The 23,341-nt window shown below is 41.9% G+C and overlaps 8 protein-coding genes across 8 annotated transcripts; 6 read left to right on the top strand and 2 right to left on the bottom strand.

Moving 5' to 3' along the window:
* Positions 1–627: 627 nt before the first annotated feature.
* Positions 628–2,503, top strand: EAF01_000159 (uncharacterized protein; the record flags this gene model as incomplete). Its single annotated transcript, XM_038908409.1, has 4 exons — positions 628–960; positions 1,011–1,104; positions 1,173–1,372; positions 1,427–2,503. 4 exons carry the CDS (start codon positions 628–630, stop codon positions 2,501–2,503), a joined length of 1,704 nt encoding a protein of 567 aa, XP_038775315.1.
* An 860-nt stretch (positions 2,504–3,363) lies between these two features.
* On the bottom strand, positions 3,364–7,554 carry EAF01_000158 (uncharacterized protein; the record flags this gene model as incomplete). The annotated part of the gene is made up of 9 exons (XM_038908408.1): positions 3,364–4,087; positions 4,139–4,319; positions 4,375–4,564; positions 4,627–5,004; positions 5,055–5,857; positions 5,908–6,030; positions 6,088–6,645; positions 6,705–7,155; positions 7,234–7,554. 9 exons carry the CDS (start codon positions 7,552–7,554, stop codon positions 3,364–3,366), a joined length of 3,729 nt encoding a protein of 1,242 aa, XP_038775314.1.
* Positions 7,555–9,867: 2,313 nt separating this feature from the next.
* On the top strand, positions 9,868–10,095 carry EAF01_000157 (uncharacterized protein; the record flags this gene model as incomplete). The annotated part of the gene is made up of 1 exon (XM_038908407.1): positions 9,868–10,095. The coding sequence occupies one exon, from the start codon at positions 9,868–9,870 to the stop codon at positions 10,093–10,095; it is 228 nt and encodes a 75-aa protein (XP_038775313.1).
* A 28-nt stretch (positions 10,096–10,123) lies between these two features.
* Positions 10,124–10,821, top strand: EAF01_000156 (uncharacterized protein; the record flags this gene model as incomplete). Its single annotated transcript, XM_038908406.1, has 2 exons — positions 10,124–10,308; positions 10,350–10,821. 2 exons carry the CDS (start codon positions 10,124–10,126, stop codon positions 10,819–10,821), a joined length of 657 nt encoding a protein of 218 aa, XP_038775312.1.
* Positions 10,822–11,402: 581 nt separating this feature from the next.
* EAF01_000155 (uncharacterized protein) lies at positions 11,403–13,333 on the top strand (the record flags this gene model as incomplete). Its single annotated transcript, XM_038908405.1, is given in 5 exon segments — positions 11,403–11,748; positions 11,794–12,314; positions 12,366–12,560; positions 12,617–12,982; positions 12,995–13,333. 4 exon segments carry the CDS (start codon positions 12,045–12,047, stop codon positions 13,331–13,333), a joined length of 1,170 nt encoding a protein of 389 aa, XP_038775311.1. The 5' UTR covers positions 11,403–11,748; positions 11,794–12,044.
* Positions 13,334–15,232: 1,899 nt separating this feature from the next.
* On the top strand, positions 15,233–16,867 carry EAF01_000154 (uncharacterized protein; the record flags this gene model as incomplete). The annotated part of the gene is made up of 1 exon (XM_038908404.1): positions 15,233–16,867. The coding sequence occupies one exon, from the start codon at positions 15,233–15,235 to the stop codon at positions 16,865–16,867; it is 1,635 nt and encodes a 544-aa protein (XP_038775310.1).
* A 250-nt stretch (positions 16,868–17,117) lies between these two features.
* On the bottom strand, positions 17,118–19,297 carry EAF01_000153 (uncharacterized protein). Its single transcript, XM_038908403.1, has 4 exons — positions 18,916–19,297; positions 18,728–18,859; positions 17,580–18,678; positions 17,118–17,531 (listed from the first exon to the last, which is right to left on the bottom strand). Exons 1-4 carry the CDS (start codon positions 19,039–19,041, stop codon positions 17,281–17,283), a joined length of 1,608 nt encoding a protein of 535 aa, XP_038775309.1. The 5' UTR covers positions 19,042–19,297; the 3' UTR covers positions 17,118–17,280.
* Positions 19,298–19,746: 449 nt separating this feature from the next.
* On the top strand, positions 19,747–21,413 carry EAF01_000152 (uncharacterized protein; the record flags this gene model as incomplete). The annotated part of the gene is made up of 5 exons (XM_038908402.1): positions 19,747–19,782; positions 19,832–20,227; positions 20,281–20,720; positions 20,770–20,840; positions 20,899–21,413. The coding sequence occupies 5 exons, from the start codon at positions 19,747–19,749 to the stop codon at positions 21,411–21,413; spliced, it is 1,458 nt and encodes a 485-aa protein (XP_038775308.1).
* Positions 21,414–23,341: the final 1,928 nt, after the last annotated feature.

Below are 23,341 nucleotides of genomic sequence, written 5' to 3'. Positions count from 1 at the left end.
GGCTACTTTCGTCGAGAAATGGGTAAACTATTGGGACGGGCTTTTATGGCGACAAGTGCGCTAGAGATTCTCTCATCGAATATTGACTATGAAGTCTTTCTCTCAAGGGCTTCTATTACTACTTTGGAGCATGCCTCGGAATATACTCTTATGGTGGCGCCCGAGAATTTCACGATGTCTACGCAGCATGTGTTTGACAGTGAAAAGATTCAATGTATTAGCATAATTTATGCGCCATCAAAAAGCACGTCATGGGCTTATCTGGTATCAAGACGTGAAAACTTTGTTAGTTTTAACTATTCATTTCTCGGGGAAACTATTACGAGGGAAAGGTAGGTCTCGATCCGAGATTATGGATAATGTCGCTGCATTGTCTTTGCCACAAAGGTTTGACTGCGATTTTACTCCGAGATACCTCTATTGTGTGATTTCCAGTGGATCTTTCTCAATAAGTGTCTGCCCTCGGTAGTCCCGCACACCTGCAGTGTCTCTTGGCCTTTAGCACCAATCACAATGTAGCTGATATTGTAGCATGAGCATACCTTTGAACATCGCATGGTATAAGTATCTAGTTTTCTACATCTCAATTCCTATCAAGTGAAAGATCAAAGTCGCATATATTCGAAGATGTCGAAAGATGCCACAGACAAGACGGAGCCTAAGAGTGGTGCCGCGCGACAACCAGATGACTCGCTTCAGTATGAGGAAGTAACAACTTTTGGCTACCCAATTCCTGTAAAAAATGCGACGTTTGTTTCTACGGGCTCCGACTCAGATGAAGATGGATACGCCTTTGCCAGAAATCCTTTCTTAGACCCCGATGTAAGGGAACACTGGACTGCGGTTTACGAAAAATCGCAATATGAATGCCGTCATGCCTTTGACCCCAATTTTACTTGGACCGAGGAGGAAGAGCGGCGATTGGTTCGACGACTAGATTGGCGAGTCTGTCTCTGGGCTGTAAGTTTGAGATCTCAGAATCTTTTAGATCATTGTTAACAACATTTCAGTGTGTAATGTTCTTCGGTTTACAAGTCGATCGTGGGAACTTAACACAAGCCGTTGCAGATAACTTATTGGATGACCTGAACTTGAGTACAAATGGTACGTTGCTTATAACTCTTCTCTTATATAACTTATATAAAGAGTGCATTGGGGTTAATAGTACATAGATTACAACTTCGGCAACCAGATTTTTTTATTTTCGTTCTTACTAGCCGAATTACCTTCACAATTGATTTCCAAAAAGATTGGACCCGATAGATGGATTCCGATGCAGATAACCCTCTGGTCGGTAGTTGCTATGTCTCAGAGTGCGCTAAAAGGAAAATCTGGATTCTATGCCACACGAAGTATGCTGGGTCTTCTTGAGGTAAGTTCTATCGTCAACTCCAAGCTTGACAATTCGAAACTCACCAAGTGATAGGGCGGGTTTATCCCAGACATCGTTTTGTGGCTATCATACTTTTATACATCTAAGGAACTTCCTATCCGACTCAGTTTCTTCTGGACTACACTTTCCGGAACCACTATCATCACATCGATTCTTGCTTTTGCTCTACTTCATCTAAGGGGTGTATCGGGATGGGCAGGATGGCGTTGGCTGTTCCTAATTGAGGGCTTGATTACTTTGCTAGTTGGGCTTGCTTCTTTCTTCATGATGCCAGCGTCTGCAGTTCAAACGAAAACATGGTTTCGACCAAAAGGCTGGTTTACTGATCGTGAAATATCCATCGTCGTCAATCGAGTTCTCAGAGATGACCCTTCAAAGGGCGATATGCATAACCGACAAGCAATTACACCAAAGAAACTCTGGAACGCAGCAAAAGATTACGACCTTTGGCCACTTTATGCTATTGGGTTAATCGCATACATTCCACAATCCCCGCCTACTTCCTATATTACTCTCACCCTAAAGAACCTGGGCTTCAGCACATTCAACACCAACTTATTAACAATTCCTTATTCAGCCTTCCACATCATCACGCTACTTCTTATCACACAACTATCTGAGCGCGTCAACGAAAGAACTCTGGTCTCCATGATACAACCGCTATGGACCCTCCCATGTATCATCGCGCTTCGCTTTTGGCCAGGTTCAGGAGTCCAGGCTTGGAACACATACGCACTAGTCACAGTGCTTCTCTCATATCCTTACTGCCACGCCATTCTCGTAGCATGGACTTCCAAAAATTCTAACAATGTTGGCACTCGCTCTGTCTCCTCTGCTCTGTACAACATGGCAGTGCAACTGGGAAATATCTGCGCAAACTTCATTTACAGAACTGATGATAAGCCTTTATACCATCGTGGTAATACGCAATTGATCATTATAAACATTGCGGCTATTGCAGTGTTCCTATTTACGAAATTTTACTACATAATGAGGAATAAGCAGAGGGAGAAGGAGTGGAATGCCATGACGGCTGAGGAACAGCAGGATTACAAGAGGAATACGAAATTGACTGGGAGTTCAAGATTAGATTTTAGATTCGCGCATTAGATGGTAGATAGGTGGCCTTGTTTTGTGTTACGATCATCGATAATTATAATTTATACTTAAGATATCAACTACTTCTATGTCGAGATATGGCCGTGTGAATGATTTTAGTTTATTGTCTGTTATTTTTGCTTGGTTTCATTGCAGCACTAGTGTTGATGCGTATGCATGATTATTCTTGGGTTTCTCCTTCTAATCTCCTCTCATCTTCTGGAGTATAGGATGGGGAAAGACTTGATGGCGCATACTTGAAAGAGTGGAAGAGAAGCAATCACTTCGTACTAGGATAATATCAGATGGGAAATGTTCAAATCTAGCTAAGAAGTGGGAATGAGTAATCAGATCTGGTATTAGACTAGAATGGGAATATGATATCAGAGAACTATTATCTGAATCTATATCACAAAACTATCATCTGAATCTATATCACAATCTCATATGCTTTTCTCATAGATATCATCTTGCTAGAAACGCTTCCTTCCACTTTGCTTTGCATAATTTTAGACTGAAGGGATGTTGTCTACTTGTAGGTATCTATCAGTCGCGAAAAAGGGGGGGTTTCGTACCCGCAGAATCTTGGATAAATTAAACAGCATTCGGCTATTTGAATGTGACGAGTGAAGATAATAAGAGTAGCAACATAACATATATTCTACTACCCTACTCATCAATAATTATCAAGCAAGAATGGTATACGCAGAAAACAACAACAGAACAATTCCTCCCGCGAACCTCGATGCAAACGCGGTAACGATTGCAACGCTCCATACATACAAGTCAAAAGAAAGAAATTTCTGTACAAAACAAACACTCGCTACCGCGAATTATACATAAATCGTAACTCATAAGTCATCAATCATCAATCATAACCCAGCAACACTCATTAAATCCTCCACGCCATCAAACGGATCGTCATCTGCATCTTCCACAACTCCTTTCATTGCTTCTCCCGCGTTTCTCTTGTCTTCTTCATCTGAATCGTCGTATCCTCCTGCATCGTTAACTGCATACTGTAATTCTTCGAATCCCATAGGGATGCCCTTCCATAAAGCTAGCTGTCGGGCTGTTCGGACGGCGTGCCCGATTGCATGGCCGTTGAGTTTGTACTTAGCGAGTGTTGATATGTTTGCGCGAAGCTCAGTGATGTTTATTGTGGAGGGGTTGAATAGAGATTCTAATGATTCAAGCTGTGTGATATGAGATTCCCATATCTTAGTTCGTTGGGCCAAAGTGAGAGGAGCATAGCGGAGAGAAAGTTGAATGCGGGACTTGAGCGCCTCGTCCACAGCGGAAATGGAAGAACTTATCAAAATGACAATCCCGTTATACGATTCGAGTGCTCGTAAAAATACAGAAACTAATGCGTTGCGACGAAGGTCTCCTAAAGTTCGTTTCTCGAGGAATAGCTCGGCTTCTTCGAGAAGTATGACGCATTTCCAAACTCTTCCCAGATAAAAGATCTGTTGGAGTGATTTTTGTAGGGCCTCTGGCGTGGTCGCTATCTCGCTACATGGGGCTATGTAGAGTGGTTTTTCGACTACTTCAGCTACACTTTCAGCTGTCATGGTTTTACCGGTGCCAGAAGAGCTGTTGGTATTTTAGCATGGAATCCGAAAATCTGGGGGAGGGATTACTTACCCATGTAATAATATGACTGAACCAGTTCCCTTCCTGCCGAGAAGGCTTGGACTTTGCTCGTCTTTGATTTGATTTGCGACTAAAGCTGTAATGAGGATCTTCATATCGTTATCTCCGGCTAATGATTCAAATGCATCCTTGTTCCATTTAACCGCATACATGCGACTAACTTCGAGATCGACTAAAGAATTGAATTAGCAAAGAAGGCTATGATCAGTGGGTCCGACGTTACATACCCCATTTCTTTTCCTGAATATTGAATCCAATGATTGTGTTGGGCAAAAGTAAGGTGAAAACTCCTTCTGGTGGTACATCAGAGGCCATGACCAAGGGACCTAAATCATCACGATTGGGTGCTTTGGCACCAGCAGATGCTGGGTGCAACTGCTTGTACGTCTTCATATCAATCATGTACCTGGACTGCCCCTGCAAGTAAATTTGATGTTAGCTAGTGTACTGAAGTAGATTTGATTATCGGACTGGCTTACAATTGTTTCTACAGACTCATCTTCTTCACTATAATATACGTAGCATGCGTTACGGAACTTCCAGAACATTTCTCCTTGTTTCCTAAGCGATGTCCCAATGGTGGGGTCGGCGTAGCGCATTGGATAAGTGCCGAGAGCGGTGATCTTTACAATCTCTTCTGGCGTTTTGAAATCATCAATTGTAATCAATTCAACATTCTCTTGGAAGAGGCCATCAAATGACCATGAAGATACGAGCAAGGAAGTTGCCAATGTAGCTGGCTCTCCAGTTCCATTCGAGCTTCCTGTTACTGGCAGTTTAAGCCATGATTTAGTCAAGTAAGCCTTCGTATTTCCTAGGTCATGTTTTTCGGTCCGCAGTATGACGGTGTCGGGGCTCTGGTAATGATGTTAGTCGACTTTCAACTTTATTCCAAGAATTCACTTACGTAAAGATAGCACAAATATGTGCGCGTGATTTTCCCCTGACTTAGAAGTGCATCAACTACAGCATATTCAGGCCCAAAACTTTCGTTGACGTATTCCACAAAAGAATTTACACGAGTCAAAAGCTCGGGTTTTAGCTGACGTCTTCGTTCTTCCAAAGGAGCTCTTTGATGATAAAACCATGGATATGGTGCCTTGAACTCAGTCCCAACATTAAATGAAGGGTAATATGGATTCTCTTGAATATTCTGCCTAGTAAGTCTTTTGAGGCCGGCAGATAGCTCACTGCCGACCAAGCAAACCGACTCGCCTTCAAGGAATTCTGCAAGTTGATTCTCGTCATTTAAACCAGCTTGTTCTGAGTCTCCAGGTTGTAGTTTTGAGGAATTTTCCGGCTTCAAAAAGTTGATCTTGGATTTGCAGCAGGCATAGTCTTTGTATACGATAAACGACAAATTTGTGTATTGCTGCGTATGTAGAGCAATATTTCGTACAATCATGCTGCCATAAATATGGCCATTATCGGGGCCGTATTTCACAAGCCAAGGAGTATCCAAAAACATATGAGTCTGCCCATTCTGATGGCATCTGACTCGATAAATCGTATGATAAGGTAAGGCTAATTTTTCTTGATTTGCATCCTGAGCGTCGGGCAAAAGCTTGCTCCTGGTCATTTCCAACATTTTGAAAAGGTCTTCGTCATGACTATCCGATGGTGCATTGAATAGTTGGCAAAGCTGCGATCTCCAATCAACGAAGTTATTATGGCGATGAAGGGTGGGCGACGACATAGATCCATGAATTTCTGGTAATTGGTCAGTAGGTATTGGCAAAGATAAACATCGATTTACTCACGTGGTCTACGGTTGTCCATAGCTTGCTCAAACTGATGTTCAGAACTATATCCTCCTGCATGACCTCGAGTTGAATTGCCATGAGATTCTGGAGTGAAATTCGACGGGTTAGGGATCGTAGTTGCTAGAACGAGTTAGCATTGACAATGAAAGATACCAAAGAAATGAATTCATAGCATACGCGGACTAAAATCTCCTTGAGAATTTTGATCATAGCCATAATTTGGGTGGCCCATATCATGCTCGTGACGGGGACCATATGTTTCATGTCCGTGTCCTCCATGATGGCCTTGTTGGACTGGTGCGAGTTGCCCGGCTAGCGCATGACCGAAAGTTTTAGGACTGCTGTGGGGATTGTTCTGTGACGCATATGTCATTTGGCGGCGACTATTGCTTGACAGACTGTCGGGAGTTGGGTAATTCTTTTGCGGAATCCTATTGTTATGGCTCCAGAGTTCTGAGCCATTTGCATGTGAGGGATCATGCCCCTGTTCTATGTTTTGTTGACTGGCATCTTGACGCGACTGAGAAGAATAGGATACAGGATGAAGTCTAGAAGATTGAGATCCAGACTCCGCTAACTGTAGAGCCGTTGATTCTTGAAGATTCTGGACAATATTGGTGTTATTGCGAGCAGGTTTAGGTGCCGCCCATTGTGTAGGTGCAGCCTGGGGCGATTGGGACTTTTGATGTGGAGGGGATGTGATCTGATTATGTCTGTATCTCTCCGAGAGCTGACCTAGGGGTGCATGAGTTTAGCTTCAAATTCTGGCCTCGGGTATTAATATATATACTCACTGTTCACAGATGATTGCGTTCCAGGATTGGCCGTACTGTTCTCGAACGCCGATCTCTCGGTAGCCTGCTTATTAGCCGGTCCCCGGTTTCTATCTGCATATTGCCTGAGATTTGTTGTGTAGTTAGATCGAGTATTGTTCGCTTGATAAGGCATGTGTGAATTAGGAAAGATAGGACCAGGACGAAAGTCAGATATTGGAGCTGTTGGAATAGGTGGTGGCGGAGAAGGAGTTATTTGCGTACTATCAAGCTGTCGTATTGATGGAGAGGGGGATCGAGGGGGGTTCTCGGCAGGTGGAGAATCGGCACGATTTCTGGGACGAGTATGGTGCCAGGAATCAGGCCCATCTGTTATTTGATGTGTATTTGGCAAAGACGGCTGCTGGCCACGATGTAATTGAGCAGTGTAATTTATATGCTCTATTATAGGGCTTCCAGAATTCCCAGGCGGCTTTCGAACGATCAGTCTAGGACTTCACTAGATTACAAAAGAGGGCATTGGGGAACGCCTCCTTTCAATCAGACTCACTAGATATAGATTGTAGTTGTACTTTTCTGCTAATGTAGCAAGTAGCTTTTGTTCATCATCTTCACTTTCTTTACTTATATTTTGTGGCCCAAATTGTGCAACGTTGTCGATAACATTCTCATCTGCCTCATCTGTGACAGTTGCTTGTGCTCGACGACTACGAATGTATTCTTGAGCCTCGCGTTGTCTTTCCATTGCTTTTCCCGATGGACTTGAATCTCGATGGGAAGTGTCGTTCTGCGTTGCAGGTCCTCGATCCATTTCCGAATAATGCTCTGAATCTCTCGCCTTATCAGAGGCAGCCACATCTATGCTCTCCATGTATGGATAATATTACAGCCTTGTTGCTTGGTATCAGAAGAATTATCCACATGAAATGGGCCAATTTTTTGTATAACTGTTCTGCAGTAGTTTACTATGGGCTGGGAATTAGAAGCACGAATTAGATTTGTCGATGGATGATCACCTGCAGGTCTATTGGTGTCACTGTGAGGATGCAGCTGGCAATACATATAGAAGGGAAATTATTTCGCAATGGGAAAGAAGGAAACTTCAGAACGAACAGAAGGGAAGAAAAAAAAACGAGGCTGTCAATCGAATGTGACGCATTTCGAGACCCATGCCTGCAGATTGCTGCCCTATGCATTGACTTGGTCGGGTCGGGCCCCACACGTTACTGAATAAGGTCTATGACAACGCACTGAACAGAGAGAAATCCCATCGGATGTTTTCATACAGCCTGCATAGTACATACTGTCTGTCTGACATACAGGCTATTTGAGAAAGCACATCAATATTGAATTTGAGATGCGTAGTATGCGTAAAAGGCGGTCAAGAGTAATCAGTTTGTGGTAGCGGGACTGCCAACCCTAGCGAGGTCTAAAAGGTGGGTTCTTGGAATTGAGATTCATGTGAACATTTTGTATATCCTGTATTAATAAATATAATAAGAACGGCAAATGAGGGAGTACGTAAACTTGGCTTTATATTTTTGGGGGATAGACGAGTATTTGATGTTCAGTATCTGTGACTGTAGGCTTCAAAAGATACTATACAAACAGGTCCCTGATATCGTAAAATGTATGCTGTCAAAAAATGCAATGCGACATTCCTTCAGGCGTGTATCGTGGGCCACTTGGCTTTCATTGGTCGAAGAAAAGCTTACATCTGTACGAGCGTATAGCTTGTGAAAAGCCATCTTTAGCCATGTACCTAGGGACCTAGGTAGTATTAATAAGATGATATCAATACATACACAAATATGATTCGGAATAGTTGATCATATCTGCTAGGTCGAGCCGTTGATGAACATACGGAGTAAACCTTGGAAACTTGGAAGCTTTCATTGTGGGGGTTGTGGCTAGGGAGAATTTTTAGAAGTGGCTGCACTTCCTAAGCGATGTTAGAAGCCACTTCCGTTACTTTGATAGAGTCCCATAAACGTGATCTTGAATTACCTAGGTATTATTAGTTCTACCACACAATACTTAATCAATTGCAGTCAGGAGAAAGAAAGAGAATGTGAATAAAGAGCCTTTTTGACATGATACAGATGTCGAGATCTGGACCTGCAAAAATTATAATGCTCAAAATTTTATTTTCTCCCTGTCGAGCACGTGATGCTTTGCATCCCATAGATTCAAAAGGACCAAACGACAAAACAGATATTGAAATTGATCTGAAGATTCAGTGGAAAGAGTAGAAAGCAAAAATGAATTCCAGTACGGGGAATTGAACCCCGGTCTCCCGCGACTTGATTGAAACTCGGGAGCTTCGAATGAGAGGCGGAAATGCTAGCCACTACACCATGCCGGATGTCTAATATTCTTGATGTGAACGACCAAGCTAATTAAAAATATAAACATATATGTTAAAGACATAGGGAATTTCAGAAAAATCTCCAGCCAATCACCACAAAAAACTGGTTATGTTTGTTGTTTAGTAATAGCTCTTCAGAGAATCTATATTTAGGTAGTTTCGTTTCGTCTGGGTTAGTGGAGGAGATACAATCTAGCCGAAAAAACACACGTGCTCAGAAATCACGTGCGAGCAAACTAACAATATAATCACTGTCACTACGACGTCACTTCGAATTGAACGGAGCCTCAAATTTATTCAAGTATTTTAAGAGCTTATTAAAGAGACTATCATGTTTTCATGGTTTATCGCAGCATTGATGATGTACAGGTATCCAATACCGATTTCAGCTTGTCTCTTACCGAAAAGGAGGATGGCAATGTGTGGAAATACATATTATCAGCATCAGCATCATCGTTCGAAGGAGGCAGACTCAAAAGACCGAACAAGTGCTCGATCTAGAAACGAGTGCCTTAATCTATGAGTGTCTCATATGAACATCTGTACTGTAAATGTAAAGTCTTTCTTCGAGTCATGGCATGTTAGCATCTCATCTCAATGCTCTGAATTTTCGCAAGGTTCTTGAAAAAGGGCGCAACTCCTACTCATATCTGAGTAGCCTTTTCTCATTCCCATATCTGATTACTCCTTTTTTCGCAATTTACAGCCTTGCATTCTACGTATCTTATTGGACGCCCTTTTCACACACACTTCAAAGTTGTCAATTGCTTATTGGCCAAATTCTCAAGCCACATCGCCCTCTTTACAGTCAAAAACATGCCTTACTATCCTCAACAAGATTCTTTCGCATACGAGATGTCTACCCTCGACCAAACATGGCAATTGCTCCCTGGCGAAGAGCTTTTCATTGGTGAAATCCAGAGCAACACTATCACCAACCCTGTTTTTGATACTGAGCTCATGACGAGCTGGCAGATACTTGACTTCAATCAACACCATTCAAACGGCGAGCCTCCCATTGAAAACGCCCGAGTCACCATTTGATGTAGAGCTTACGGCGCACCACTGGCAGATGCCTATGGTCAATCACTATCCGCAAACTTCCTTGAATGATGACTTCATTAATGCAACGCCCCCGACCCACCAGTCCTTGCAACGCCCTTTTGTCGAGGGGAATTCAGCCAACCAAATCTCATATCCAGCTCTCGACCAACCTCCGTACCCTGTATGGGAACAGAGAGAAGGCAGGGACTTTGGGTGAGTTCTTATTTTCTACTGACAAGAGTCCTCCAATATAGTCATTCGTCTAATTATGAGTTTCCTGCATATCATCTACATGCTACTGCGACTCTCCGGTTGGCTGCATCAGGTCCTCTGCCCTCGAGTAAGGCAGATGTGACGGCCGCCTCTGCACCACCTCTTATCACCACCCCTGCTCATCCAATCACCGGCCGTTATACCTGCTCCTATCCCACCCGCGCTCAAGACTTCAAGCGCTCATCAGATCGTCTTCAACATATCTCATCAGTTCATCAACGCGGCCAGACAAATCAAGGAAAGAACCTCTGCCCTGTTGTTGGATATCGTCAAAGCTACGGGAGAGGACTTTGTCGTCCAGACAAATTTAATAACCACTTGAAAAAAGTCCACGGTCTTGTTACAGTTACTCCAAATAGCGGTGCTGCTTCTGCTGGCTCTTCTGTACACGGTACTGGCAACAGCTCTAATGTCGCCGGTAGAGCTGTTGCTTTGGCCGGAAACGGAAATTGATAAGAGAGAAGGCTTACCAAGGAGTGACTTTTGATTTGACACAGATATACGCAGTGTTGTTATTCCATGGGACTCGAGGAGTTGGATGGGATACGGGGGATTGCTTTTCTTGGCAATGCTTCACTTGGATTTAAGGCCTTTGGTAATGGTAGACAGCTTCTCACACTAGATGCGAATCATTCCAGTACTCTACAGTTCTCCCCAACGCTATGTTCTCTCATCTCAAGCCCTCTGGGATCTCCAATATTCCAGAATGTAGCCACGAAACGATTCTATTCACTTAACTCTTTGAATATGGCTTGATTTCTTATTCCACTTCAACCTCTAGAGATAATTAAGAAATCCCCGCTGCTACAGGTATCAACTCCGATTAAAGACATTTCAATCGATTGAGGTCTAGTGCGATCTAGACTATTGAAACATGGTAGGATGCTTGAGATATAGTGATAATATTTCGAAAGATTGGTTCCGTTTGGGCTATATATGGCAATACCCGTGATTTCGGATTTCTTCTTGTTGCACATCGACCAGAATGTTTCCGAGTATATATAACAGTAGGTAGTCATCACCTCCCTCGCCCCACCCGGGGCCTTCTTCATATCTCAATCCCTCCTCTTTCATCCTCGACACGTGACCAGTTAGCAAAATGTAGCAGCTGTTGTACCCCGCTCCATTTAGGGGTGGTAACCACGCTGCCGTGTAACAATCGTCCACCAATACGATGCCGCCATGTTTTACTCTCGCTTTTATTTTGTGGCGATTGCTACATATTTGATGAACTTGTTTCCTTTGTTCTCTTTACCAAAACAAAATAAGGGTATTGAAACCCAGCATTTGTACATGATCTCCTTTTACCCCGAAAGATTTCCTGTCCAAGAATACACTATTATTTGCGACTGCCGAACATAACAAATTGCGAGCACAGGGGTGAGTTGCATAAATCAAACCTGCACCCTTATCTGAAGATTATAGTGTAGCACTCGTTCGAGTCTCCACTCCCAGACAGATAGTATAACCGGTGTCAATCACTGAGAATTGCTTTACATTTTGCTTGGGGATACCTCTACAGATCAACCTTTTTTACACACATCCTATCAACGTGACTCTATCGTCACCTGTGTCAGGTTCGTATTGCCGAGCAGTTGCGGGCATAAAACCCAAGACAAATCGCGCACCACTGATTGACAGTCAATTTCCATCCTTGAAAGCACTATCTCGGAAAGATGGCTTCCGAGTATGTAGCTACTGGTCAGCGGCACAACGGGGAGAATAGCGGACTTACAGTTAGTAACGATGATGACGAAATGGCTCGCGCAGTCGACATTATTGAGGATGAACTTGGGGGTGGGGAGGAGGATGAGGGCCCAAATCCTGGGGAGAAAGTATTGTGGTTCGGGATGCACAAAGGGCATAAATATGACGAACTATCTCCTTCGTACATAGAATTTATGGTAAACAAGTATCTGGGTTCTCCAGATACTGCTTCGGCAAATGTGTGTTTCGCCTTAGAATATGTAAAAAAGGGCTAACGATCACCCATTTAGATCAAGGAGTTCATGACGTTGTACGATCGGAAGCAAGTCTGGATTGAAAGAAATCCGTCCAAACTCCCGCCTCCCGGCAAGACAATCATGTGGTTCGGCAAGTATCAAGGCATTGCTTTTGACAAATTGAAAGATGGATATGTGATGAGCCTCGTCAATTTTTATCACGAAGACGGTGACGAAGCATTCCCAAACGTAAGATACATCCCCTTGCTGAAAACTATAAGATGCCAGCCAACATTTTCAATTAGATACGAAAATTCAAGGAACTAAAAGATAGATACGATTCATGGCTCGTTGCAAAAAAGATGCGCACAAGTAAAAGTCCAGGATCAATTCCGATTTGGTTTGGGGAGGACAAGGGTAGTGAGTTTCGAACAATATATAAATCTAAGCCTCGGAAGTGGAGATGGCTTTTAAAGAATTCCCGATGGGCCCCGATACTCAAAGCCATTGCTCGTGAGTTTGACGAATGGTTGTTGAAAAAACCGCCACGAAACCAACCTGCTTCGCGGAATAGACCGGTGATTGTCAATCCAGTCGGCGAGAGACTAGGGCCGGGCGATGACGAGGTAGCTTCCAATGATGAGTCTTATATAACCGACGATGGCTTTGTGGTTTAAGATGAGGACGAAAGCTCTGATGAGCATGAAACGAGGGAGTCGGAGACTGACGAGGAAGTCGACGAATCAACCACAGCTGGAGCTTGCGAGGTCGATCAAAACACATTCCCAAATCTTGAAAGCAGCGCAAGCGATACGCCAGAAGAAGTGCTACCAGGAACATCGAGTGTATCAAGGTCTCCCAAGCGAAAACCGCTAGAAATTTCTGAAGATTTTGCTTCTTTATCCGACAGTGGTGATGAGTCTGAAGCAATCGTATCTCCTGGTAAACGTAGAATGACACGTAACCGTTTCCGGCCCCAAAAGAAGGCAGGTTCCATGCCTGAGAGCGATAGCGACGACTAACCAGCTTCACTATCCGAGACGGACAAAGGCAACGAATCAAGGTTCTGGAAAATGGTATCATTCATGGCCGATAACCCAAGAGAAGAACTTTGATCACGAACTGAGAGATGTCACTCACCCATCTTCAGACGCAATAAAAAATCAGAAGGGCGATCTCAATGTTTCAGATTCAGAGGATCCATTACTGATTTGACCAAGAGATAAACTCAATCTTGACTCCCAAGCGTGGCAAAACTCCAACCCGCACCAGAGATGCAAAAAGCACAGATTCAGAGACCATCCTGCGAGCTCAATCAAAGGAAGAGATACAAAGAAGCAAGCTAAGAGAAAAGGGGAGAAGGAATGATTAATAGGCATGTAGAGTGTTGTCTCATCTTGACTTTTAAGAATTGGGACATCACGTGGTGCACTGCAATGAAATTTCAGAACAATGAACTATGTGGATATAAATGGTGATGGGGTCAAACTGTAACAGAAATTTCGATCTTCCGTGTATGATTGTTACACAGTCAGCGTGAGCAGTTGTAGTTATAATGGTGAGAGGCCAGCCGTTTCTATATGTAAAAAGGAATTTCGGGCGTAGGCTTCACGAGCTCATGATGCAGTAGAATATAAGCCTTTTTCCTTTTCTTGACAAACAAGTCAAATCCGCCATCATCATACTCGTACTTATTAATCTTATTCGAAGCGGGTGTAGCCCAACTTTTTGTTGCTAGTCTAAAAACTAATAATTCATATAAAATCTGAACAAAGTCTATAAAAGTTATTAAACTTATTTATCACACCCTATAAATTTTGTAACAAAATCCCTATAAAAAATTCTTTTTTACACAAATTAAAAAAATTAATAACTTTTTTAATTTAAGGAATTTTATTTTTAAAATTTCAAAATAAATAATTAATATTATTCTTTATTGGAAAAAATATATTTTTTATTTTTAATAATTTTTATTCATAAATTATATAAATTTGAAATTAAAAAAATTGAAATTTTTTAACTTGTAATACTTTTCCTATATAAAATAAATAATTTTTTTTGAAAAATTTATAATTCTTATCTTTAATAACTTATAACGTGGTTTAACACCGAGTGCATCATATCACCGAATGCACCACTTCAAAATACACCAAAATTAGCCTTTTCCTAATATTCATATTTTAATACTTAATCAATATTTTTTAAAAGACAAAAAAGATTTATTAATAAGAAAATATTTTTTATAAAAGTATTAAGTTTCTATATAAAAATTTCTATTATATTCTATAAAAAGTGGAAATTGTCACGATTTTCGTTACAAAAAAACTATTCCTATAATAACTACTATATTAATTCAAATTTTTAATAAATAATTAAATTTTTATAATATTTATATAATTAAATGTTACAATTTCAAATTTTGAAAAATTATATTATTAAATAAAGAAAGTGCACGGTTACGCACAGACGTATTTTGTATGTAAAATTCGTGGTGCACTCGGTGATATGGTGCACTCGGTGTTAAACCACGTTAACTTTATAAATAAAATATTTAAAAATAAACTAGATTTTTTTAATATATAATTAAATTAATTCTAAATCGATGTTGAATTCTTTTTATCATTTTATATAAAGTTTTAGTAAAGAAATAGGGGTTTTAAAAGCTGAAAAATTAATGGTTTTAGCGGGGAAATCGAAATCTGTATGGTGAGGAGGTTCCAGAACTCTTACATACATCATCAATCAACAGAATGTTTCTGCCCAAAGCGGTGAACGCAGTCATCCCTATCGATGAAGACGATGTTCGCGACATTTTGGATAACGAGCGAACACAATGATCAGTTGACAACATAAAGGAGCGAAATATCATAGTATGGATCGAGATAAATCACCACTCAAATGCTCAGAAAACAATATCGCTCATGTTTCTCCGTGCACTTCGGAATGTAGCAGCCGAACCTTGCCTACGCATTCGCAGTCTCCAACCTCACATTCGATTCTCAAGCAGTATGGCTTCTAAAGGTCGTAGCTATCAGGATGCAATTGCACTTCTGGATACCTTGCAATCCAATCGAACGATTGTATCGTCCATATCAAGTACCTCAAAAGATATGAACCTGTGTGCTATACCAGAAATGCTCGAATGGACGCGCAAAGCGGGGTACGAGACGCAGGATTTCTCGAAACGTGGACTAAAATGTATACATGTAGCTGGAACAAAAGGGAAGGGGAGTGTGTGCGCTATGGTAGATAACATTATGCGACAGTATCGCAGCGAAGAATGTGACATCGGAGTCGTGCCAGGGAGTACTAAGAGAAAAGCTTTGCGGAAGATTGGACTATACACCTCACCACACCTAATGTCAGTACGTGAAAGAATACGAATAGATGGCCTCCCCATATCTGAACCCCTATTTGCGCGGTATTTCTTCGAGCTTTGGGATCGCTTCTCTGATGCCGCTTCCGCATCTGCTACCCCGCATCCGAATCCCGCGTCCCCTGAGACCAAGCCTGGGTATTTTCGATATCTGACAATCATGGCTCTACATACATTTATGGAGGAAGGAGTAGAAACCGCCATTATGGAATGCGGTATTGGAGGGGAATATGATAGCACCAATATACTGCCTGCTGAAGCTGTTACTACCACCGCGATCACGAAACTCGGCATCGATCACGTTGGAATGCTAGGAAACACAATTGATAAGATTGCTCGGCACAAAGCTGGCATCATGAAACGAGGTATCCCGTCTTTTACAGTTCCTCAGCTTCAGGAAGCGCATTCTGTTCTAGAAAGCCGCGCCAAGGAGAAAGATGTCAAATTGGAGGTTGTGAATCGATGTGCTAGGTTCGATGATGGAACTATCATATTAGGCGCCGAAGGAGAGTTCCAGAAGGATAATGCAAGTCTAGCAATGGCTGTTTCGGCATCACATTTGCGAGATCTATGTATTCAAGACGTGCCTACTCCTTCTGCATTACTATCTCTCCAACAACCGATTCCAGATAAATTTTTAGAGGGTCTGAAGACAATCAAATGGGCCGGTAGATGTGAAGTTGTGGTCACTGGCAGAATCACATGGCTCATTGATGGTGCTCACACAATCGACAGTATCGGGGAGATTGGCTTATGGTATGCTTCGAAACTCATTCAAGCTAGCGCGGAAGGAACTCTCCCAGCAAAAACTATGTTGATATTCAATCAACAAGAACGCGATCCAGATCCTCTAATTCGAACACTACTTGCGAGTATTAACATTTATTTCAGAGCGTTCACATTTGCTGCTTTTTGTACCAATACCCCTTTTAAGAGCGAGGCAAGTGAAAAAGAGATCAATGATCTCACCCAACAGAAATTGGCGTCCAAACTATATTCCAGTTTGGATCGTAATCCAATGTGTATGGAATATGCGAGTATTGAAGAAGCTGTAGAGCTTGCGCATAGGGCATCCGAAGATGAAGAAAGATTTTTCGTCCTCGTAACTGGAAGTTTGCATCTCGTCGGTGGTCTTATGAAGGTTCTTGAACATCAGAGTAAAACAGAGCGAATAATCTAGAAGGTCTCTCAACGCCGAATTGAATAATGCTGGAGTTTGTTTTGATACCCGTTCTTGATGTAGATAATACAAGAACTACGCTTACAGTGGGAAATCTATGGTTTCGATATGTTTTATATGAAGGAACATTGTTCGTATGTTCATCGAAGCATTTGGCTATACTGTTTGATGTGGACTTGAATACTAAACGTTAGACTCGAAATGAGATAGCAAACTAAATGTAGGTACTTTTAAAGACAGTATGCCCTGACAATTGACACATTTCTAAATTAACATATTGGTTGAACAATATCGTACACATCATACAAATTCGTGAATCGCGTTATCCCTTCCCCTTCCTCCGCATTCCTCTTCTAAATTTCCACGTTGAGGTACAGCCCAGTTCTTCATTTTGTTTCACCACCTTCGATTCTTTACAGTGCATCGACCGATTCCAAACTTCCCAGTGCTCTACCAACCAAATGCACACTCCCCGTAATTAGAGCTTGAGCATGTACTCCATCCGTAGCCAAACCTCGCACGTATTCAAACGCATCTTCCACGCTCGGAAGAACTTGTACATCGGTTCCAAGGATGAAATCAAGCGAGCGCCATTTGTCAGCAAAGGCTTTTTGCATCGTGAGTTCGGATATCGATTTAGGGTCGTAGGAAAGGTTAACGAAATCTAATGACGTCAGTATTTATTAGAGTATTGCTAGTGATAAATAATTACCTTTCTTAGATGCATTTTCTTTTTGAATGGATGTTGTGCAGAATATGACGTGGTCGAATTTAACGGATCCTTGGATTGCGCTATGAAGTCCTTCAAGTAATCCAATCGTTTCACGATGACCCTGTTGGTTGAAAATCAGAACTCGTGGACCGTGCCTAGAGAAGATCAGTTCCATGAACTCAATATCATGGGATGAAACATACTCCTTTGCGACCTCATCACCAAACCATTTTGCTGCGACAATGATACTGTCTGCAGTATGTGCGCCATCCAAATACCAGGTGACATTTCCATCAACTTTTGTTTCGCATCTTCCACGCCAGACCACTTGTTCCAAAGCGTCTACGAATTCTTGGGGTAGAAAATTCGAGGATGTACTGAATTTGGGGTCCATTTTCTCTAAAACCGTTTCAGCCAGAGAAATCGCAAGACTCGCATTCCCCCTCTGAAAATCGGCAGCGGGTTTAATTTTCACCGTCGTCAGTCTTGAATCTAGATCGACTACTTTGAAAGACTTGACCCCCTTTTCCGCAGCTCTCTTCTCTACTACTTCCATCGCCTCCGGCTTTTGATTCACTGTAAATGATGGAACTCCTGTTTTCTGAATTCCAGCTTTATGCCATGCAATTTTGTCAATCGTATCTCCTAGTGTAAACACATGATCGATCCCTAACGATGATATACCCGTCACCGCAGGTCGATCCACAATGTTCGTCGAATCATATTCGCCTCCAACGCCAACTTCATAGATCGCAGCATCGACGCCCTCTTGGAGGAAAACGTGATAAGACATTAAATTCAGGTATCTGAAATAAACGGGCTTCTCAAACGGATCGCTCGAGGATGCCGCAGCTGCTTCCAGACGATCCCATACCTCAAAGAAGTATTTTGCAAACATGGGAGCTGAAATGGGTGATGAATTGATTCGGATTCTTTCCCGGACAGCGATGAGATGGGGTGATGTGAAAAGTCCAACCTTTTGGGGTAGATCACGTGACTTTCTGTACCGATTCAGTATAGAATCAACATAGGCGCACGTAGACCCTTTTCCTTTGGTGCCGGCAACATGAACGATATTCAATCGTTCGAGATCATCTTGCTAGACGCGAGTCAGAGACAGCAAAATAGAAAGGGAGGTTGAAGAATACGGTATATCCAATTCGAGTCAGATGCTGTTTCATTTCTCGATTAGCTCCTTCATCGAGTTTGATCCCAGCTTCCCATCGTTTCTTGAGAACTTCGTATGGTGTTTGAAGTGTATTCAAGGCATTGATAGCATCCTAATTGATGGTGAGAAAAGAAGTCATGTATGTAGCAATGTTTTGACAAGACGAACATCATAGGTCCTTTCTCCCATTGTAGCAATAAGTCTTCGCGAACCTGAAGCGCATTTATTGAAGCGGGGATTTATAGAAGTATTTCTTAGGGATCGGAGAGATGATCTAGAGAAAGAAGACCACATCACATGTCATATATAAATCTTTGTTGAGAGTTTGAAGATACAAATTTTGAGAAATGTGAAGCACCGCTTTGCTTTGTCATCCACTGGGGATCGCTGATATGTTAAAGCAGCGCATAATCTTCAACAATCTCTCTAATTTTCCCATCGCCGTTATTGTAGAATTCTTATCTAATCGTCGCATTTCATGACAAACGGCATGACTTTATCGTGAACACCAACAGAAGATGATAGATCCAGACGAAGAAGAAATGCCATATTCTTCGCTTCCGCTTCCACCTCCGCTCCCTAGTGGTCACCGTGTTTCCACGTTAGGGAAAAAGCGCTCTGACAGACCAATATCTAGGCAATCTTAAGGTTTTACCGTCAATTGATGGGATATGACGCAAAAGTGGGGTGGTGAAGATAGTGGCCGGGCTGGTGGTGTGCTTGCAAGGGAGATATAGGCAGAAGTGTATTTACAATGTAGCTTATCACCGCTACTTCTCCTCGAGATACCTACCTACTCATTGTTTATGAGATATGGCGCCAAGTATATCTCAGAGTGATGACATTTCACAGATCAGTGGTGATGGGCCTCAGATATTCTCCATTGAGGATGTTGTACTTGAGAAGGGTATGCTGGAGGAGGAGGCAAATGAGCCGGTAGTTGTGAAGGTCGAAACTCGATTTTCGTAAAAGGAAGTGACAATCCGACAAGTAGCCCCTATGGTTATCGTCTTAACAGGGGCAACGTTTCTTGTTGTAAGTATCAAAGCTATGGATTTTTGAAAGGAAACCTAATATCTCCCAGACAACCGCTGCTCAAGCAGTCATCATTATTTTACCCGAAATCTCTCGAGATCTTGAAATTCCTCAAGCTCGGAAACAATGGGTGCTATCTTCTTATGCATTGACTTCTGGCTCGTTCTTGCTCCTATGGGGCAAGCTGGGAGATGTGTATGGCAGGAAACTGCTATTTATCATAGGTGCACTTTTCACGTCTGCAACTTGTATAGCGACGGCCTTTTCACCCGTTGAGATTTGTTTGTATGTGATGCGGGCTTTGCACGGACTCGCATCGGCTATCACTATTCCTACAGCGATTGGCATTATAGGACATACCATTCCACCTGGTCGAGTTAAAAACTATAGCTTCGCATTTTACTCAGGCGGAGCACCAATGGGCCAAGTTCTTGGCAATCTCATGGTGTGTATTCCCTAAGTTTGGAAGTCCACTGGCAAATCTAATTCATCATTTAGGGTGGGATCGTCTCTCAATGGGCGAGCTGGAAAGTTGTTTTCTTTGTGATAGCTGGTGCTTCACTGACTATTGCTGTAAGCGCAATTCTTGTGGTTCCAAAAGAGCCACCTAAAGGAACTGATGAAGATACAGTACGCGCCTCGGGAGTAGATTGGATTGGGGCTTTCCTATTCACTGCTGGTCTACTGTTACTACTCGTAGGCTTATCTCAGGGAGGCTCGACTGGATGGCAGGAAGCTTCAGTCATTGCCACCATAGTCATATCTGGCTGTTTACTAATAGGATTTGTTCTATGGGAACACTATCGGGAGACCAAAACCACAAAGGAACCATTGATGAAAATATCGACATTTCGTCATAAGCAATTCTCGATTGCTATGATCATCATCACTTTATTCTCGTCCGGCTTTACGAACTTTTGTCTCTACACAACTTATTAGTATGTCCTAAATCCAATTGCGCAATTTCAGGGGCTGATTTAGATTCAGCTACCAAGACTTTCTGCTTCTTGAGCCTTTACAAACTGCACTTCGGTACATACCACTGGGAGTTGTTGGTAGTAAGTTATGCAGATCTTCTTTCACGATAAATTGTTCTAAGCTCTGATACTTTTACAGTTCTTACCACTTTCGGATCCGGATACTTACTCGCTCGAATCAATGGCGATTACATTCTCAGTTTTGGTCTTGGCTCGGCTATGATTGCCAATTTTCTGTTTGCCGTACCAATATCTCCCAGCACGTCATACTTCGCCTTTGGATTACCGGCAATGTCACTTGCAGCATTCGGTGCTGATACAGTCTATCCATGCCTCGGTTTATTCACAACTCAATCACTTCCTCGAAAGGATCAATCAGTCGCAGGAGCCCTGTTCCAGACTATGGCAGCTATTGGGCGATCTATGCCATTACCTATCACATCGGCAATTCAGCAATCAGTACAGTCAAAAGAATTGAACAAAGGGGCGACCGAGATGCTAGCATTCTTGACGGGATTGAGGGCTGTCGAATGGTTCTGCGTAGGTTGTTTGGCAGCATCATTGGCTATGACTATTATTGGGCTCAGGAATATTGGAAAGATTGGGATGTTAAAGAATCTAGGAGTTGCTAGGAACGCGAAGGAAGAAGTGTAAAGTGTAAAATATATGTAACCACAGGTTATAGATCATAATATATATAAACTTTGATGATAATCAGATCTAGATTGAACTATCAGATTTGTCGGAGTATCGCGTAATCTCGAAGCCTCCCTAGACCCTACCACCGACTGATACAATTCAATCGTCGGAAACCTTGAAGTATCTATCTTGCATTTCCCATCCTAAAGCCAACCTGAACTTTTGAATTAGACGATGCAATGCTACTGACATAATAAAAGGCTAATTTCGGTACAGTTATGCGCCGACGTAGAGCTGTATTGACAAGCGAGGCATTAGTCCTTTAGCTCGGAGCTACTTATAATTCTAGTTTTGTATACCTACCTAGGTAAGACTTGATTGACTAAGGATTGATGATGTGGGCTACGTGCTCACAATCTAAGAACGAAATCTAATAACAGTTTTTTTTTAAGATCAAAATGACACAGCCGAAGGTACCTAGTACTAGCAGTCGCCAAGACCGGTAGTCGTAAAACCGCTCTGAAAGCTCATATAGTTATAGTTGTTAGTTTTGTAGTAGTAGTTGGTAAACATATCAAAGACTCAAAAGTCTAATACAAAGTACTATTTCTAGTAGGCCTTGACATGACTAGAATGCTGAAAGAGAATTTGTCGAGAAACCGTACAATAAAGATCTAAGCCCAATAAATCTCACCGCTAACATCACTATTAGCCGCGAGAAACTTCTCGAACGAGACCTCGTCAATCTCTTGTGAAAATTCTTCACTCGAACTAGACTCCTAACTCCAGTTGAAATTCTTCATTTAAACTAGACCTCGTATATGCCTATTGAAATCCTTCACTATATGAAGTTTAAATTAGTAGAATTCTGTAGAAGTAATAGTTCGATGATTAATATTAACTACTTGGTTTTATTAACAGGAATCCTTTATCTACTATTCTCTTTATATATATTATATGAGATGAAATTAATATAAGTCAATAGGAAAATACAATATAGTTAATAAGCTCTAATACAAAGTCTTATCTAAATTAAAAGTTAGTAGCTGCTGTATATAAGTACCTCATACTAATATTCGAATAACTATAGTTGCTTTTCTATCTTATTGATAAGAAGTTTCTAAACGAGTCCGATAATACAAATAAGTATTTCTGAAATCGAAACCCCCTAACTAATTTCGATTATACAACGAGTTAAATCAACTTTTTGTAGACACCTAAATCAACTTAGAGAGTTTTAATACTCACTCAACTAACTTGAACCTCTAAAATATATTTGAAAATTTTTATTTTTTTATTTGTATGTTCTTTGTGGTTGTTACGTCCTTTGTTACGATTCTCCATTCCTATATGGCTGTTGTACAGGCCTCAGATCGTTGTTTCCACCACAAAGAAGACAAACAACGGCTCTATCCGACATACCCAACTCCCAAAATCGGGAACCTTGTTGGTATATTTGCGCCTAATCTTTATCTCCGACCTACATCCGGCCCAAAAGACGACACAAATCACGACATACACAAAACCCAAATAGTAACCTTTGTGAACCTTACCACCATTCACAATCCTCCAGAACGCAAAACAGGCATCCACACTGTCATCGACAATAATACTTCGAAGTACGGCATAAGAAGTATCGCACAATGCGAGGGGGCACATAGGGGAGTTATGTAATACACAAGATAATCTTGGGGAATTTGCGGCGAGCCCACAGAAGATCTGCCAGAGTCTTCGATCATTGCGGAAGATGGCAGCATGAGACTTCTTTCTACCCAGGGCCAATGAGGGCAGAATGAGTCATGAGAAAGATTCTCAAATCACCCATCGGGATTCTCATATGCGGAACCTAATACGTTTTAGGAGGTCGACATCTTCTCCTAAAGCAAAACTCAACACCCTACTCAATATGGACAAACACACCTGCGCCCTCCAAACTCAATGTT

Source organism: Botrytis porri (assembly GCF_014898465.1).
Source record: "Botrytis porri strain MUCL 3234 chromosome Unknown BPOR_001, whole genome shotgun sequence".
Lineage (NCBI taxonomy): Eukaryota > Fungi > Ascomycota > Leotiomycetes > Helotiales > Sclerotiniaceae > Botrytis > Botrytis porri.
Note: the sequence above shows the minus strand (reverse complement) of the source record. Positions and strands in the feature narration are given on the sequence as shown.